Source organism: Crocuta crocuta, unplaced genomic scaffold, assembly GCF_008692635.1.
Source record: "Crocuta crocuta isolate KB4526 unplaced genomic scaffold, BGI_CrCroc_1.0 scaffold131, whole genome shotgun sequence".
Classification (NCBI taxonomy): domain Eukaryota; kingdom Metazoa; phylum Chordata; class Mammalia; order Carnivora; family Hyaenidae; genus Crocuta; species Crocuta crocuta.
In genome coordinates this window covers 7030415-7047433 of record NW_027528977.1, presented here as the reverse complement: position 1 = coordinate 7047433, position 17019 = coordinate 7030415, and the positions used below count along the sequence as shown (strand labels likewise).

At 36.1% G+C, this 17019-nt stretch overlaps 1 protein-coding gene across 3 annotated transcripts in view; it reads left to right on the top strand.

The window, feature by feature from the left end:
• Positions 1–17019, top strand: part of TMEM232 (transmembrane protein 232) — a 201265-nt gene that overhangs the window by 108081 nt on the left and 76165 nt on the right. For all 3 annotated transcript variants that reach the window (XM_077757168.1, XM_077757166.1, XM_077757167.1), the window contains exon 13: positions 454–698. In XM_077757168.1, the coding sequence (XP_077613294.1) occupies positions 454–698 (245 nt within the window). The remainder of the gene's footprint in view (positions 1–453; positions 699–17019) is intronic.

Here is a 17019-nt window from a genome sequence, read left to right as displayed (position 1 = left end):
GCAGAGTCAGAGAGAGAGGGAGACACAGAATCCGAAACAGGCTCCAGGCTCTGAGCTAGCTGTAAGCACAGATTCCCATGCGGGGCTCGAACCCATGAACCGTGAGATCATGACCTGAGCTGAGGTCGGACGCTTAATTTCTTAATAAATATTATAAATGTGAAACTCTTGTGTGGGAAATGTACAAGTTGAAAATACAATTATATCATTCAAGTTTTGAAACTTTAAGACTGGTTTTGTTCATGCTTAATTGATTTCACTAAAAGCTGTTATAATTTTAAAAATCTTTTGAGAATCTGCTTTTATTCTTATAAAGGCTATTTTTATTTAATAGGAAGAATGTGACATTGGTCAAAGAAAATAAACATATATGCATCTTTTATTTAATAATACATCATTTTTCCTCTCATTTAATTCTATTTCAACAGATAGCTTTTTCTTTTCTTTCCACAGGCTGAGTTAAATGACCCAACTGATCCCTTCACTAACTATAGTGCAAAAGTCTCATCAAATGTAGGGGATGAAATTTTCTCCAAATACATAGGATGGAGAATTGCCACTGCACTTTCCAAACTATTCTTCCCCTCCACTGATGCCTATGTCCTTCCTTTGAAAAAACCACTGAAAAAACAGGATCAAATGAAATATCTGAACAAAAAGGATTCCATGAAGAGAAGAGTTGTACGTGTTACTCTAAGGTAAAGTGAAGCACTATTCAAAATAGTCCTGTTTTTCTGATATACTGTGCTTCAAAGTCATACAGATTATATATAATCATGTGCCACGTTATTTAATTCCATTTCTCTCTTTTTCTGGGCTCCAACAACTAATAGGTATTCTGGCATAAGCAAGTACTCTCTTCTTAGGAACTATTTCCTCATGTTTAAAATAGCTATTATTACATAATTCAGTGTTTTAATACAGTGAAAGCTCCCTCCCACTACTGACCTTCATTTGCCTCATTTATCCCTACTCTCCCTGTCGTTAACTGCTTGTGTATCCTTCAAAGATCTATAAAATAGAAACAAAATAACTTATTTAAAATTTTCTCTCCATTGTTAAAAGAAAGCATACTAAATATACCATTTGGCATTTTTTTATTTAATTTCATTTCTTAGGGATTTTTTTTTCCTTCCAGTACATAGGGAATTTTCTCAATATATATATATATTTTTAATCTGTTACCATGTTTTCCTTAGTATGGATGTCCTTCAGCTTATTTAATCAATTTCCTGTTGGCATCTGGGTAGTTTTATATTTTATGCCACTATAGACTACCACAGAATTGAAACTTCCACATATGTCTTTTTATGAACATCGATAAATTCTAGGAGGTGTGATTTCTGAGTCAGAGGGTATATGCCTTTGTAATTTTGGTAGATATCTCCTAATTGCCTTCTGGAGGAATTGTACAAATTTATATCCCCATCAGCAATATATGAGAGTACTCGTTTCTCTGGAGTCTTTCCAACAGAGGGTTTGACAAACACTTGGGTTTTGATAATCTGAAAAGTGAAATATTTCTAAATAAGTTTTTTTTTTTTTTTTGGTGTTTAAATTATATTTATTCCATGTGTACAAGGCTGGTTCAACATTTTTAGATTGTGTAATACACTGCATCAATAAAGTAAAGATGATGTTATATGTTTACACAAGTAGAGTAGAACAGTTTAAGACTAATGCAAGTAGAAAATAACAAAGTCAAAATGAAAATAGAACAATAGCATTAAATTATGGTTTGACAAAATCCAACACGAATTCAAAATCCAACACGAGGATAAAAACAGGAAACTACAAGTGTATGGGAGCCACTACAACACTATAAAGAAGATACATAAAAACCTGTAGCTAGCAACAGACTTTATAAGAAACTTAATGCTTTTTTTCAATTTATATAATTTAATTTATTTTTAAGTTATTTTTTAATTTTTTTGATTTAACTTTAATTTTTTAATTTAAATACTGTTTTCGTAAGCTGAGTGATTTTAATAACTTTCATATTTCATATTTTGTTTCTTTAAATGGGAATTAACTATTTCTTTTGTCCATTTTCCACCGAGTTTCTATCTTTTTCACTTTGTTTCACAAGAACTATTTGTTAATTCATGTGTCCCTTTGTCTATGGTAAGAGCTACAAATATTTATTTTTCCCTACAGTTTTTATTTATCTTAAAATTTTTCTCAGAGTAATTTTTTGCCATTGTCATTTTTCTATGTAATACAATTTATCAATTTTTCATTGTATATCTATTTAGGAATGCTTTTTTCATTTTAAGATGAAATGTTATCACATTGTTTTCTGGTACTTTTACAGATGTTTTTGGACATTTTTTTAAATGACTCTTTTCTTAGAATTTTTTCAAGATTTTTTTTTTTTCAGAGAGAAATAGAGAGGAAGAGGGACAGAGAGAAAGGGAGAGAGAGAATTCCAAGCAGGCTCCATGCTATCAGCACAGAGCCCGACATGAGGCTTGAACTCACAAACCATGAGATCATGACCTGAGCTGAAATCAAGACTTAGACACTTAACTGACTGAGCCACCCAGGCACCCCTGTTTTGAACATTTTAATTGTTGATCCATTTGAAAATTTTGTTTGTGAGTTGTCAATCCAGATGGCTACTCTGTAGTCTCAGCAATATTTATTGAGTCATCTATTCCCTTTCAACATTTATTCTGATTTTAAATGTTATGCTTATTAAATACTAAATTCTTTATTTTTCTATTTTTAAAGATTTTCAGCTAATTTGGAATTAGCTACTCTTGCAAGGTTTTGTTGAATTCCTTCTTCAGTATCTTAGGCCTCTTCTAACGGTAGATTTTGGTCAAAGTTTTCTATTTTATAGGTCTCTTGGCAAAGTTGATTCAGCCACATGTACAGGTACAGCTAAATTCAGTTCTTAATATTTGAGATCCATGCCATAAAGTATCTGAAGGATCAGTCCTGAATTTCAGTCTCTTTAGATCTTTCTTCTTTAGTCAATGTTGGCAGATTATTCTTCGTTCAAATACCATGTATTTAATCCTGTTTTTCAGAATTTATTTGGCCACATTTGACCAAAGGTGTGTATTAAGATTCCTGCTTCTGTGGTTATTTTATCCCTTAACCAATTCTCATTTTGTGTATTTGTGTTTTGTCCCTTTTGGTCTTCTTAATTTAATGTTATGTTCTTTTTATATTATTTTTCTAGTGAACCAGCTTTTAAATTATAACTCACACACTTTTGTTCTTATGTCTATGAATCTGTTACTTTCCTTTGATCTGTTTTGTGGTTCATTTTTTAATTTCTTGAAGAAGGTGCTAAGTAATGTGGGAGATTTTCTTCCTCAGCCTTATGTGAATCATTATTTGTGTTCCGAAATTATGAGGCTGTTGCTGCCCAAAGACAGACTTTATTGGAGGTATAATAATGGGCAGAATAAGGCCAGCAAATAGGCTTTATTTTTGTGTATGCAAAAAGTCCACAGGAAAATAGACAAATGTTTAAGAAGAATTTTGAATTATCTTTGAGCATTTTTTAAAAGAATTATAAAATCAATGAGGAAGACCTGTACATTTGAATTTAAGGATCACACAGCCTGGATGTTAGTAATTCAGAAGAAATAAATATTACAATAATATTCCTTAGCAAATATTATAAATATTTGTAAGGTTGCAATATATCAAAGTACAATGAAAATGCTGGCTTTAAATATCAAGGGGATTGAGATTCACTTTAGAATCCCCAACTGTATTTTGTGTATTCTCAAGGACCAAAGGCATGGAAGAAAAAAATCAGTCTGGGACCACAGGACATTGAACACGTGTACTTCGGTTTCTCATTATGGTCAGTTAAAGGAAAAGAGAAAGAAAACTAGAAAAATAGAAGAAACTGGATTTTGATAAGAGGAGATGAAGGAAATAAATAGGGGAAAGGGTCACTAGATGGTTAAAGGCAGATGGCAATGAATGGTACCTGCTGGGACACAGAAAGGAAAAACAGGTAGAGAAGAGGAGACACATTAGCAATGCTTAAAATAGCAGAAAAGAGAGATAAATGTATGAGTGAGAGGAAAGGTTAAAGAGAACAACTGAGAAGATCTAGAGTGCTAGTGAAAGGTACACATGGATAGGTGTGCACAAGCTTTGGGGACAGGGGAAGAGAATATGCAAAGTCAGAGGGAAATGAGACAAAAGAGTAGCGGGGTGGGGTTATGACTCAAAAAGTCCACTAGGTTTTGAAGGATTAATAAATTAAGCTTTTCATCAGTGTCTATAGTTCATTACACAATGACATTCATCGTTGATCTTTCAAAAAACGTTATCTCCTTATCCATTTTTCACAGCTCATTACAGGCTGTAGCAAGTTTGCTTACCTTGTCTCTGGCCTGAATGAGAGAACCCAGCAGCCCAAGCATCCCTCTGGCAGGAGAACCTCACGTGGCACAGCTTTCACATCATCACACCATTCATGCTGTAGTGTGTGTGAACAGTGCCCCCTGGAATTGTGCACATTGCTGACTTTCTTTAGGGCTAGACGAATCTCTGGGTGCAGCAGAGGTGAATGGTGTAGGGCTGTAGCTCAGTGGCATGAAGACAAAGATTAAGTCAGGTCTGGCTGAATAGTCTCTACTGCCCATTAGGGATATGGGAAATCCCTGGTTTATTTTCTTTTTCATTTTTTAAAAACGTTTATTTTTGTGAGAGACAGATGAAGCGTGAGTGGAGGAAGGTCAGAGAGAGGGAGATACAGAATCTGAAGCAGGCTCCAGGCTCCGTGCTGTCAGCACAGAGCCCGATGTAGGGATTGAACTCACGAACCAGGAAATCATGACCTGAGCTGAAGTTGGTCACTTAACCAACTGAGCCACACAGACACCCCCAGGAAATCCCCGCCTTTTAAAACATAGTTGAAAAGCAAATTTCATTCTAAGCTATGCATTGGCAAAATGTCTCTGGCTCACTAAACATTAAGTGCGGGAAGTGTTGGTTCTTCCGTTTGCTCAATTCTGCATCCATTTGGCAGTCTCACAGCTAGCTCCTTTCGTTGCTTCTCCACCACCTTCTGCTTTCCAGGTCCACAAGCTGGAATTAGTGCAGTTAATGAATATCTGAGCATGTTGAAGTTTTGTAGCTAAAGCACAAGACATAATTCAAAGCCCACTAGGTGCTTAGCTCTTTTTCACCTCTGGAAGGTCTTTGGGTACAGTGTCATATCACCAGTTCCTCTTTGGGTACTCCTAGAAGCATCCGTTGTGTGCTTTCCACAAGTAGCAATGTGAAAGACAGTAAGAAGGCCAAACTTTAAGGACTCCTACAGAAGATGGGACACATTGAAGAGGTAGGAGCAAAGGATATTTAAGAGAATATGTTTCTTCATTGCCTTGGAGCACTAAATCATACTTATTTCGATGTGAAAATCTGAAAATTTTCTAGTAAGGAGAAAACAGAGCTTCCTTATTGATGAAGCATCTGCTACATCTTATGACCTATAATTCTTTCCAAAAATACTTTGCTTGTGTTTTTAGCCTCTAAAATTCACTAAAAGCAGGAATTCTGTCTTTTGTATGTTTATAAACATAATTTACTCTGAATGATTTACAGATTTGACTTCTTTCTTTTATGAAAATTTTCAAAAGAAAATTTATTCTTTTGCTTCTGTATATTGATTTTTCTTTTTTGGTTGTACTTTAAGTTAGTGGGACATGCTACTGAATGCATGATCTTTTTGCCCCTCAGCATTTTTTTTAATAAAAAAATCTTTATGGTTCTTTACTGTATCATAAAACTGCAGCCAAAAACCTAGGCATATGATACTTGTACTTCAAAGCATAGTATTTTCCTTTTCTCTCTTTGTCAGTAAAAATATCATAAATTTACCTTAAGGCTGAGGATTGAGAACTCTGAAGACCAAATTTTCAAAAACCAGTTCCCACATCTATGGTTTTGCTTCTGAAGTTTCTTGAAAGTGTATTTTCTAAGCTTATGCCTTGAATCTCTACAAACTTACAGACAACTAATTTTTTCCATATAGGTAAAGACTCAGAGAATCCTAACTTAAAACTTGATCTCTGACTTAGTTGGCTCTCAGGTTTCATGTTAAAAGACTTCATTAGACCAGCACATGGAATAGAGTCCAGGTGAAACTAGCAAGGATGGGCTGAGAATACCTGTTGTCATTTAGGTATGAAATTTTACATGGCTGACTTCATAAAAGAGTGGTTGTACCCAAGGCTATTACTGCATCTTCTCTACAGCTTCCTTTATAAATGGAGCGAACTCTAAAGTAATAGAATGAGGAGTACAACATTTACTGAATGACAACAAGTTAGGAAAAGGTAAATACCACAATAGAAGAGACGCTATTGGAGGGACCAGTGGTCACAGGAGGCACGTGGTTTTTATTATCCCATTGAGAGGTGTGCTGGAGTTGGGGAAGCAATTGGACATTCACTAGGTTTGTGTTTTAAGGGAAGAGACCCTGCCTGACTGCTACTCTCCCTTCTAATAATGAAAGTGTGAAAAATACCTTCTCAAGGAAGAAACAAACATTTTGCGCTCAGTTGCCACACCATCTGAGATTGGGTACCAGCTGGATAGGGGATGCTAGAAATGCCAGCTATCCAGAACCTGAAGCTCCTGGGAAGTTTTCTTAATGGATGTGAAATACAGCATTGGGCTCCTTGTGAAGTTGGGCTTAGGAGAAATTCTACCAAATGAAGGATTTTTAGGATCCCGAGTTCTAGCCAGCAAGTTGCCAGGCAATTCAAGATGAATCTCTGAGATCCTAGTTGAACAAGTCTTTTTGCTACCCCTCTGAGTGCCTTTTATGAACAAGGCACTGTGCTCAGCAGTCAGATGTAAGACCCTTAGATGCAGATAGATATGATTATTTTATTCATTTTAGAGATTTAACATACCTATTAAAATCTTCATTTTGTACGTGGAATCTCAGAGGTTAAGTAATTTTCCCAAGGGTTCATAATCATTAAGTGTGGGAGTTGGAACTTAAATGCATTCTGACTTCTGAGTCTACTGTGCTGATTTCTTTCCCATCCTGTGAAATTCATCTGAAGGCAAAGCCTTGAGCAGTTTGTTAAAAACAAAAAACAAAAAACTTCAAATCATTAGAAAAAGGTTTTGATTCTTTTTTTTTTTTTTTCCAATTTCTATCTCTTGATTTTTCAGAACTTGATTTTGATTGAGGGACATTTGTTTCTGGGCTCTGCATCTCTCTAATTAATATTCAGAAATCTGTGCCAAGGTGGAAGCACTTTCAGTAAGTCAATGTGATATTTTCCCCCTCCCTTGGCTTTAGGGAAAATCGTACTTACTAGAAAGTGCCTCCTCCTTTATGTGCAGTGCATATAAATGAAGTGAAGGAGAGAGAGAGAAGGGAGGGAGAGAAAAAGAAAAAAAAAAAAAGAGCTGCAAAGGATTCTTAAATGCCTTAAACAAATTTTTCTAGTTCTTTGATGAACGGGAAAAAAATCTGTGCCTTCTTCACAAAATATCAAATATGTTTATTTATAGTTTCTTTTTGATTGGTTTAGATTAATTTAACTTCTCTGAGATTTAGGCTTCTAATCTTTGAAAATGTAAAAGCTGTACATCCTCTCAGCTTGTCCTAAAGATAGAAGGAAAAACTGTAGCTAAAGAGCCTGAATATGTTAGTTCCTTTTTTCCTTTGTTCTATAATTTAGTATATTTTCTAAAATATTTTTTTCTGTAGAATATATTTAATAACTATAGTAAATAATGATAAAAAGTGGAAGATTTACATTTTTGTTCCTATACATATATTTAAGCTGTGAGTTTCTGTTAGCAACTTTTCAAAGAGAGCATACAGTTTCATGATGGATTTCCTTTTTGGTTATGTTTTGTTTTCCTTCTTGTTTCTAGTGTTAGGATGAAAACACAATTCAGAACTGGTTCTATGTCATATATGCTTTCTGAGGGTATGATATCAAGATGCATTATGGAAGGGAAGAGTTTGGAATGTTAATAGCTAGTATGGCTGATCGTAATTTTCTGCTGAAGAGAGATAAAGACCATGCATGGGTTTTCAGAGATGAGCTCCTATTTTCTGAACCTTTGTGATTTCATTATTAAAATATTGGTTAGATCATCAGCTCAGATCAGTCATTTAAGTGTGAATTTCTAGAAATTGAAGTGGTATTAGTGAAGTCCAACTGCCAGTGACAGAGCCGTACTTCACACATCCATTTGCAATACGTGGCTCAGTTTACCTGCAGCCTTGCCTGAGAGATAAATCAATAGCCATCTACCTTCTGTCCTTTCCTTTCTTGCCTTTCCACCGGATCTTTGGTCTGGACAGGAATTCTAGATGTCCTCAGTGGAGCCATAGCTTTAGCTGACAATTTGACTGCAGTGGCTTTGAGCTTCTATAACAGGTGTCTAGCTTCAATATGGACATCAACCCCGCGTTTCCATCCACAATAACAGGATTGAATGTAGAATCTTAAAAATGGCAAAGGTATTAAAATGAAGTGGGTGAAATGTAAAAAATTCTATCAAATACAGGTCATCTAGAATCAAAATGGTAGCCCTATGGCAGGACAAAAGTTGTACAAAAGAAAACAAAAATAAAATCTATTTTTTCTTTTGCATTTTGTTTGGTTTATCATGTGAACTTTGCTCTTCATTTTTTAAAATTTTAAAAATATTTTTAAAGTTGATTTTTTGAGAGGGAGAGAGAGGGGAGGAGGGGCATAGAGAGATGGAGAGAGAATTCCAAGCAGGTTCTGCACTGTTAGCACAGAGCCCAACATATGGCTCAAACCACAAACTGGGAGATCAGGATCTGAGCCGAAATCAATAGTCAGACACTTAACCGATTGAGCAACCCAAGCACCCCTATATACCACCTCTTCTTTATCCATTCATCTGTTGATGGACATTTGGGCTCTTTCTATATTTTGGCTTTTGCCATTAGTACTGCTATAAACATTGGGGTACATGTGCCCCTTTGAAACATCACCCCTATATCCTTTGGATAAATACCTAGTAGTACAATTGCTGGGTTGTATGGTGGTTCTATTTTTAATATTTTGAGGAACCTTCATATTGTTTTGCAGAGTGGCTGTACCAGTTTGCATTCCCACTAGCAGGAGGAGGATTGGTGTTCTTCAAATGTTGGGTAGAATTCTTTAGCGAAGCTATCTGGTCCTGGAGTTTTTGGTGTTGGGAGTTTTTTGATTACTATTAACTCTTTACTTTGTTGTTGATGTATTCAGATTTTCTTTTTCTTCCTAATTCCATCTTGGTAGGTTGTGTGACTATAGAAATGTATCTAATTCTTGTAGATTATGTAATTTGTTGGCATATAATTGTACATGGTGTAGTCTCTTATGCTCCCATGTATTTTTGTAACGTCAGTTGTAGTGTTTTACATTTCTAATTTTATTTGTGTCCTATCCCCTCCATCCACTTTTAAGTTAGTCTAGATAAGGTTAGTTAGTTTTGTTCATCTTTTTTTGAAAACCAGTTCTTAGCTTTGCTTATCTTTTCGTGTGTGTGTGTGTGTGTGTGTGTGTTTCATTTACTTCTGCAATAATCCTTATTAATTTTCTTTGGTAAGTTTGGGCTTGCTTTGCTCTTTGTACAGTTTCTGTGTAAAGTTAGGTTGTTTATTTGACATCCTTTTTTTTTTTTAAATTTTTTAAATGTTTTATTTATTTCTAGGAGAGAAAGAGAGAGAGAGACAGCATGAGCAGGGGAGGGTCAGAGAGAGAGGGAATCACAGACTCTGAAATAGGCTCCAGGCTCTGAGCTGGCAGTCAGCACAGAGCCCGACGGGGGGCTCGAACCCACGAACCACGAGATCATGACCTAAGTGAAAGTCGGACGCTTAACCGACTAAGCCACCCAGGCGCCCCATTGACATCCTTATTTCTTAATATGTGTTATTACCATTAACTTTCAGAACTGTTTTTTCCAATATTTGTTATGTTGTGTTTTCATTTATTTTTAGATAATTTTTTTGTTTTGCTGTTGACTTATTATTTGACCTAATGGTTGTTTATAAATGTGTTGATTAGGAGGCACCTGGGTGGCTCAGTAGGTTATGTGTCTGACATCAGCTCAGGTCATAATCTCGTGGTGTGGTAGTTTAATCCCTGCGTTGGGCTCTGTGCTGATAGTTCAGAGCCCAGAGCCTGCTTCAGATTCTGTGTCTCCCCATCTCTCTGCACCTTCCCTACTCTCCCTCTGTCTCTCAAAAATAAACATTAAAAAATGTATTCTTGGGGCGCCTGCGTGGCTTAGTCGGTTAAGCGTCCGAGTTTCGCTTAGGTCATGATCTCGCGGTTCGTGGGTTCGAGCCCCGCGTCGGGGTCTGTGCTGACTGCCAGCTCAGAGCCTGGAGCCTATTTCAGAGTCTGTATCTCCCTCTCTCTCTGACCCTCCCCTGCTCACACTGTCTCTCTCTCCTAGAAATAAGTAAAAATATTTTTAAAAATGTATTCTTTAGTTTTCACATATTTTTAGATCTTAATGATTTCTAGTTTGATACCATTGTATTCAGAGAAGATGGTATGAGTTCAGTCTTCTTAAATTTGCTAATGTTTATTTTGTAGCCTTCATATGGTCTGTCCTGGAGAGTGTTTCATGTCCACTTGAGAAGAATGTGTATTCTGCTGCTGTTGGATGGAATGTTTTTATATGTCTATTAAGTCCATTTGTTCTGAAGTATGATTGAATTCCAACATTTTATTACTGATTTTTTGTGTGTGTGTGTGGTCTGGTTGATCTATCCATTGCTGATAATGGGGTATTGAAGTCCCCTACAATTATTGTATTGTTGTCTATTTCATCCTTCAGATCTATTATTAATTGCTTAATATATTTTGGTGCTTGGGTGTTGGGAGCATATATGTTTATTATACATGTTGTTGATGTGTTGACCCATTTATCATTATAGATGACTTTTTTTTTGTTTCCTGTTTCCTTTTTTGGCTTCAAGNTTTTAATTTTTTTTTTTTTTTTTTTTTTTTTGGTTTCTGTTTGCTTGGAATATCATCTACCATCCTTTCATTTTGAGCCTGTTTGTTTGGAATATCATCTACCATCTTTTCATTTAGAGCTGAAATAAGTCTCTTGCAGGCAGCATATAGTTGGATTTGTCTTAAAACCCATGTAGCCACTCAGTGCTTTTTGATTGGTGAGTTCAATCTATATGTAGGGTGACTACTGATATGTGAGGGTTTACTATTGCCATTTTGTCTTTTTCCTTATGATTATTTTGTTTTTCCATTGTTTCTTTTTCCTTCTCTTTCCCCATTTTTAACATGGCAGTTATCTGTTATGTGGTGTGGTGATTTGCTCAGTATCTCCTCCTGCTTTTTTTATGTTTCATATATCTGTTACCATGAGGTTTATACAAAACATCTCAGATAAAATGGCCCTGTTTCTGCTGATAGCCATTTATCTTTATTAATGAATAAAAGGTCCATCTTTTTCTCTTCCCCTTTTATATTTTTGGTGTAACAAATTATCTTTTTCTGCTGTGATTACCAAGTTGTAGTAACTAAAGTTATTTTTAATGCTCTTTTCCTTTAACCTGTATGCAATAGTTAAGAGTTTTAATAGAGTATTTAAAAAAGAGTTTCAATATTCTAATTCTGTTTATCACATTAATCAGAGTTTTTCATACTTTGATCCTTTTGTTTCTGCTTGAAGAGCTTCTTTCAATATGTCTTGTAAGGCAGGTCTAAATGGTAGTAAACTCCCTCAGCTTTCCTTGTCTGGAAAAATCTTTCTTCTTTATATCTGAAGGATAACTGCTGGTAGAATATTCTTGGCTGGTAGTTTTTATCTTCAATATATTGAATATGTCATTCCACGCTCATTCTGTAGAGTTTCTGCTGAGAGATCTGGTGATAGCTTAATGGGGGTATCTTTGTATATTATGGTCTTTTTTCTTGATTATCTCTAAAATTCTTTTTTGAATCATTAGCTTTTGATGGTTTCAATAAAATGTTTCTTGGAAAAGGTCTTTTGTGTTGACATAAGATGTTCTATTGGCTTCATGGACTTGTATATATAGTTGCTTCCTCAGGTTTGGGAAGTTCTCCCCTATTATTTCTTTAAATATTCTCTCTACTCCTTTCTTCTTCTCTCCTTCTTCTGGTATACCCATTATTCTTATGTTGGCTTTTCTAATGGAGTCAGATAGTTTTTATAGGGTTCACTTTTTAAAAATCTTCTCTTTTCCTCTTCCACTGGAACCATCTCTGTATTTCTATCCCTATCCTCGAGGTTGCTAATTCTCTCTTTCATATGGTCTGGTCTATTCCCAGTGAACTTTAATGCATTCTTCATTTCACTTACAAAGTTCTTCAGTTTGAGAATTTCTGCTTGGTTCTTTTTTAGAATTTCAATTTCTTTGGTTAAGTACTCCTTCTGTTTGTTAATTTCATTCCTGAGATCATTGTGTTGCCTTTCTGAGTTTTCTTAGAGCTTGTTGAATTTCTTCAGAACAGCTGTTTTAAATTCTTTATCAGATAGATTGCAATATTCCAAGCATTTTGGGGTTCAGTTGCTGGAAAATAGTCATTTTCTTTCTGTGATACCATGTCACTGTGATTTTTCCTGGTGTTTGATGAGAAGTGCCTCTGTCCTTGAATTTGAAATAGTGAACACCTTTCTTAATCAATCAAGGTTTTGTTTACTTTGATTTTAATAGTTTAACAGGTTGGTAGTTATGAGCCTGTCTTTTGTTTTCCAGAAGATGGTGCTATAGCACAAGTTTTTGGTTTCTCTTACTAGCTAAGATTGGGAGCATACACATGGAAAAAAAACACCTAAAAACAACAACAACAACAACAACAACAACAACAACAACAAACCCAAAAAACAAAACAAAAGGGTGGCAGGATCTAGGAGGAAGTTACACTTACCACTCGGGCCTGTGGGTTTGCCCACAGTCTGGTAGGGCGATCCTCAATTGAAGGGGTTCCTAAGGTTGGTGGATACACTTCTTGCCTCCCAGAGAAGACAGCAGAAGATGCTTTCCTTCAGTTATCTTTGTTTGCCTACTTCCCTTTCCTTTCCCTCCCTCTAGTCAATGCGTCTCTCTTAAAGATAGCAATCAGTCCCTCCAAGTGCAGTGTCTTTCAGCTAGGCAGACTCCCACTCACCACTTCCACCTGTCACCTCCTCTGTTAGGCAAGTCGTGTTGCCTCACTCCTGGACCTCCACTATTTTCTTTGCTATCACTGCCTCTGCTGTTGTGGGCAACCCTGCCACTTCCCTTACTCGGCTACCTCCTCCATGGTCCAGTCCACATTCTTTTGGGTTCACAATGGATGGATCTCTTAGGTGTCCTGGTAGGTTGACAGAGGCACTCCCCCCACCTCAGATATGGTTGTCTAATTAGTTATAAATCAAAAGGGAGAGAAAAGAGAACTCAGAGCACTTAACTCTTTTAAAGAAAAGGATAATTTTCAACTTGTGATGAAATGCATTTGTAGTGGTTGACAAATGTGTATTATCTCCTTAATTAGAATGTAAACTTGGATGCGACATTAATAAGATCAGGATAATCTCCCTACTTTCTAATTGGGTTTTGTACTCAAAAAATTTTCTATTCATATATATATATGTGTATATATATATGAATACATTTATTCAATAATATTTATTGAGTGCCTAGTATAGGTCAAATACTATGAAAGAAAGTGTCTCAGACAAAAAAATAAGTCAAAATGGTTACAGTTCTTCCCAGTGGAACTTAAAAGTGTAAGAGACGTTAACTAAAATCACACATATGTGTGCTAAATCTCTATAATGGTAAGTACTATGAGTACATGTTATAAATAACGAGCACCTTGAGGTAGAAGTACATGGTATTATGAAGACATGAAGTTGGAAGGGAAGGTCAGGGAAGGGAGGTGTTAGGGCAAACAATCACAAGATGCGGGAAGTGAAATGGGTTATCAAGCATCTAAAGAGCTAAGAGAACAGTAGTGTGGCTGGGTCACTGAGACCATGGAAGGCTGGGGCTGGAGAGGTCAGAGTTTTTAGTTTTATCTTAGAAGCCAAAGAAGTCATTAAATATGTTTTTGTGATGGGGTGAGTAATAGATGGTATAAGGGCATTTTTCTGTGTATATGCGTATGTGTTTGAGTTATGGCATGATCATAGGTGTGAAGTACTATAGCTAAGTGACCTTGGGCAAGTCATTTAACTTGTTTAAACCTGAATATCTTTCTCTACAATGCAGGGTAATGATAGTACGTTTCTCATTGGGTACTATGAGAAAGTCTATTTATTTATTTATTTATTTTACGTTTAAAAAAATTTTCTTATAGTTTGTTTATTTTTGAGACAGAGAGAGACAGAGCACGAGTGGGAGAGGGGCAGAGAGAGAGGGAGACCCAGAATCCAAAACAGGCTTCAGGCTCTGAGCTGTTATCGCAGAGCCTGACATGGGGCTTGAACCCATGAATAGTGAGATCATGACCTGAGCCAAAGTCAGGCGCCCCTAGCAAGTCAATTTAAAGTGCTCATTAAAGTACCTGGCACAAAGTAAGCACAAAAATGTTCACTATTATAGTATTAATAACTATATGAAAGTATAATTATAAATGCAACATAATGAATATATATTATTGACCAATATGATTATATTTATTATATTATGATGTATATTACATTACCCATTTTCCCTATTGCTGTTGATGAGTTCGTTATGTGTGGAAAATGCATATGATGCTGTTGTATATAATATGCACTACTTTGGTGGCAATACAAACAGATATGAGGTAGATCGATCTGTATATTTGGAAGAAAAAGCAGCAGAATTTGAGGATGACTAGAGATGAGAAAGTGACAGGAGACAAGAAAATGTCTTTTATAAAAGGCTGAGCAATTAGTCCAGTAATGGTGTCATTCACTAAAAGAAGGAATGATTGGGGAGAGCAAGGTGTAACTGAGGGTAGGGGAAGATTGTGGTTTGGTTCGGACATGTTGAATTTGAAATAATGCTTTTGAGTTCTTCAGGTAGAGATGTCAGACTGTGAATGTCACTTCTATAATTCAGAGAAATCTGAGGTGAGTCCTAGAATGAATGTGTTGACTGAGTTGTGGGCACAAACAACACTGCCTTGGTAAAAAATATATACATATATTTTTAAAATTTATTTCTAGGAGAGAGAGAGAGAGAGAACGTGAACAGGGGAGGGTTAGAGAGAGAGAGGGAGACACAGACTCTGAAATAGGCTCCAGGCTCTGAGCTGGCAGTCAGCACAGAGCCCGACGCAGTGCTCGAACCCAAGAACCGCAAGATCATGACCTAAGCGAAAGTCGGCCGCTTAACCGACTAAGCCACCCAGGCATCCCTGCCTTGGTAAAATATATTTAATGAGAGGGGAGGCAAGGCTAGGGTGGAATTTTGAAGATTTGAGAAAAATTTATGGATGGTTGTGATACCCATCAGTTATGCTTTTTGAAACTTTTAGGTGTATGGAGATGTTGATATCAAGGACAGATAAGGGATGGTTTCTTAAATCCTCTACTGAAATAGTGATAGAATCTCCTTCTTTGAGTATCTTTGAGCAGCACTTTCTGCTCACTGCCCAAAAAATATAAATGCAAAAAAATGCTAATATGAAGCATACTCTAAAAGTACTTGCAGTACCCATCTAATGAAAACAAATTAATTGCCTAACCAGTGTGTGAAGCTTTCCAAGTTTGTAGAAAAGATCCATTAGTCAGAAAGGGCAGTAATAGGCTATAATATTCATAAATATGTATATGTATGTGCATACAGCAGCAACAAATTTCTACTCTCTAATGAAATGTGCATGTATCAAGAAATAGCAATATTGGCACCAAAGTAAGAAGAAATTATTGAGATAGATTGTCACATACAAGCAAAACTTAATTGCCTTTCTGATTATTTCTCGGGCTTTTAGGCTTTTTAAGATTGTTACTAGTATTTCCAGTTATTTTAAAGATAAGATTTGTTAATGATATATTTATATCATTAGCAATGACACAGCATGTCTCTTCTATCATTTTACCTAGTAAACAAGACAGAGAGACATGTATATAGGGCATTAATTTCTCCCCCTAAGTACTTTAGAATCAGTACTTCATGTCCTCTGTTTTCATTGGAGAAAGTAAAACTTTCTCAGCCCTCACAAGGTAACCAGACTGTGTAAAAATGTTTGTGGCAAGAACAGTGAAATGAGAAGTCTCAGAGCTGGTTCAAAACATCCTCCAAACAGGCTTCAGGTGTTCTGCATTGTGGAGCCCAGTGGAGAGTAGCAATGCCAAAGAAGAGAGTGATGGATGATACCAATCAGGAAAATGGGAAACGGTACTGTGAATGTATGAAAATTGCATGACTGTTGTTTCATGTGTATCTTCATTATCTCCAAACTATTCTCCTGCTGCATTGCTAGAATTTCTGCATTTGTTTATAAGTTTGTTGTGCGCTTCTGATAGAGCTTTCTTCCCCTTTTCATTTTTTTCTTTCATCTTCTACCTCCTTAAAAGGGTAGACCATGAGAGACTCTTGAATGCTGACAAAAACTGAGGACTGATGGATGTGGGGGGAGGGGGGGATGGGCATGGAGGAGGACACTTGTGGGGATGAGCACTGAGTGTTATGTGGAAACTAATTTGACAATAAACTATTAAAAAAAAAAAGTTCACAAACATTAAAAAAAAAAAAAAGGGTAGACCTACATCCAACACTAATCATGCTTTATATCTTTAATAAGTTGTCACATCCATTTATCATTCTGAACAGCTTCCACTTTCAGCGCCAACTCTGTCACTGCAATATAAGATCAGTAATTGCTAAGCATCCATCATATCTGAAGTGATATGTCACTAAATTCTTGGCTGTTCACAATAGTTCACTAACCTGAGCCTTGTCAAGCTAGAACTAATGTTGAGCAGTCCCCTTTCTGTTCTTTTCCCCTACATACAGCTCTTCAAAGAAAAAGCCCATCTTGAGCATTATAATTTTACTAAACCATTTACACGAGCAAACCAGTATTGTCACAC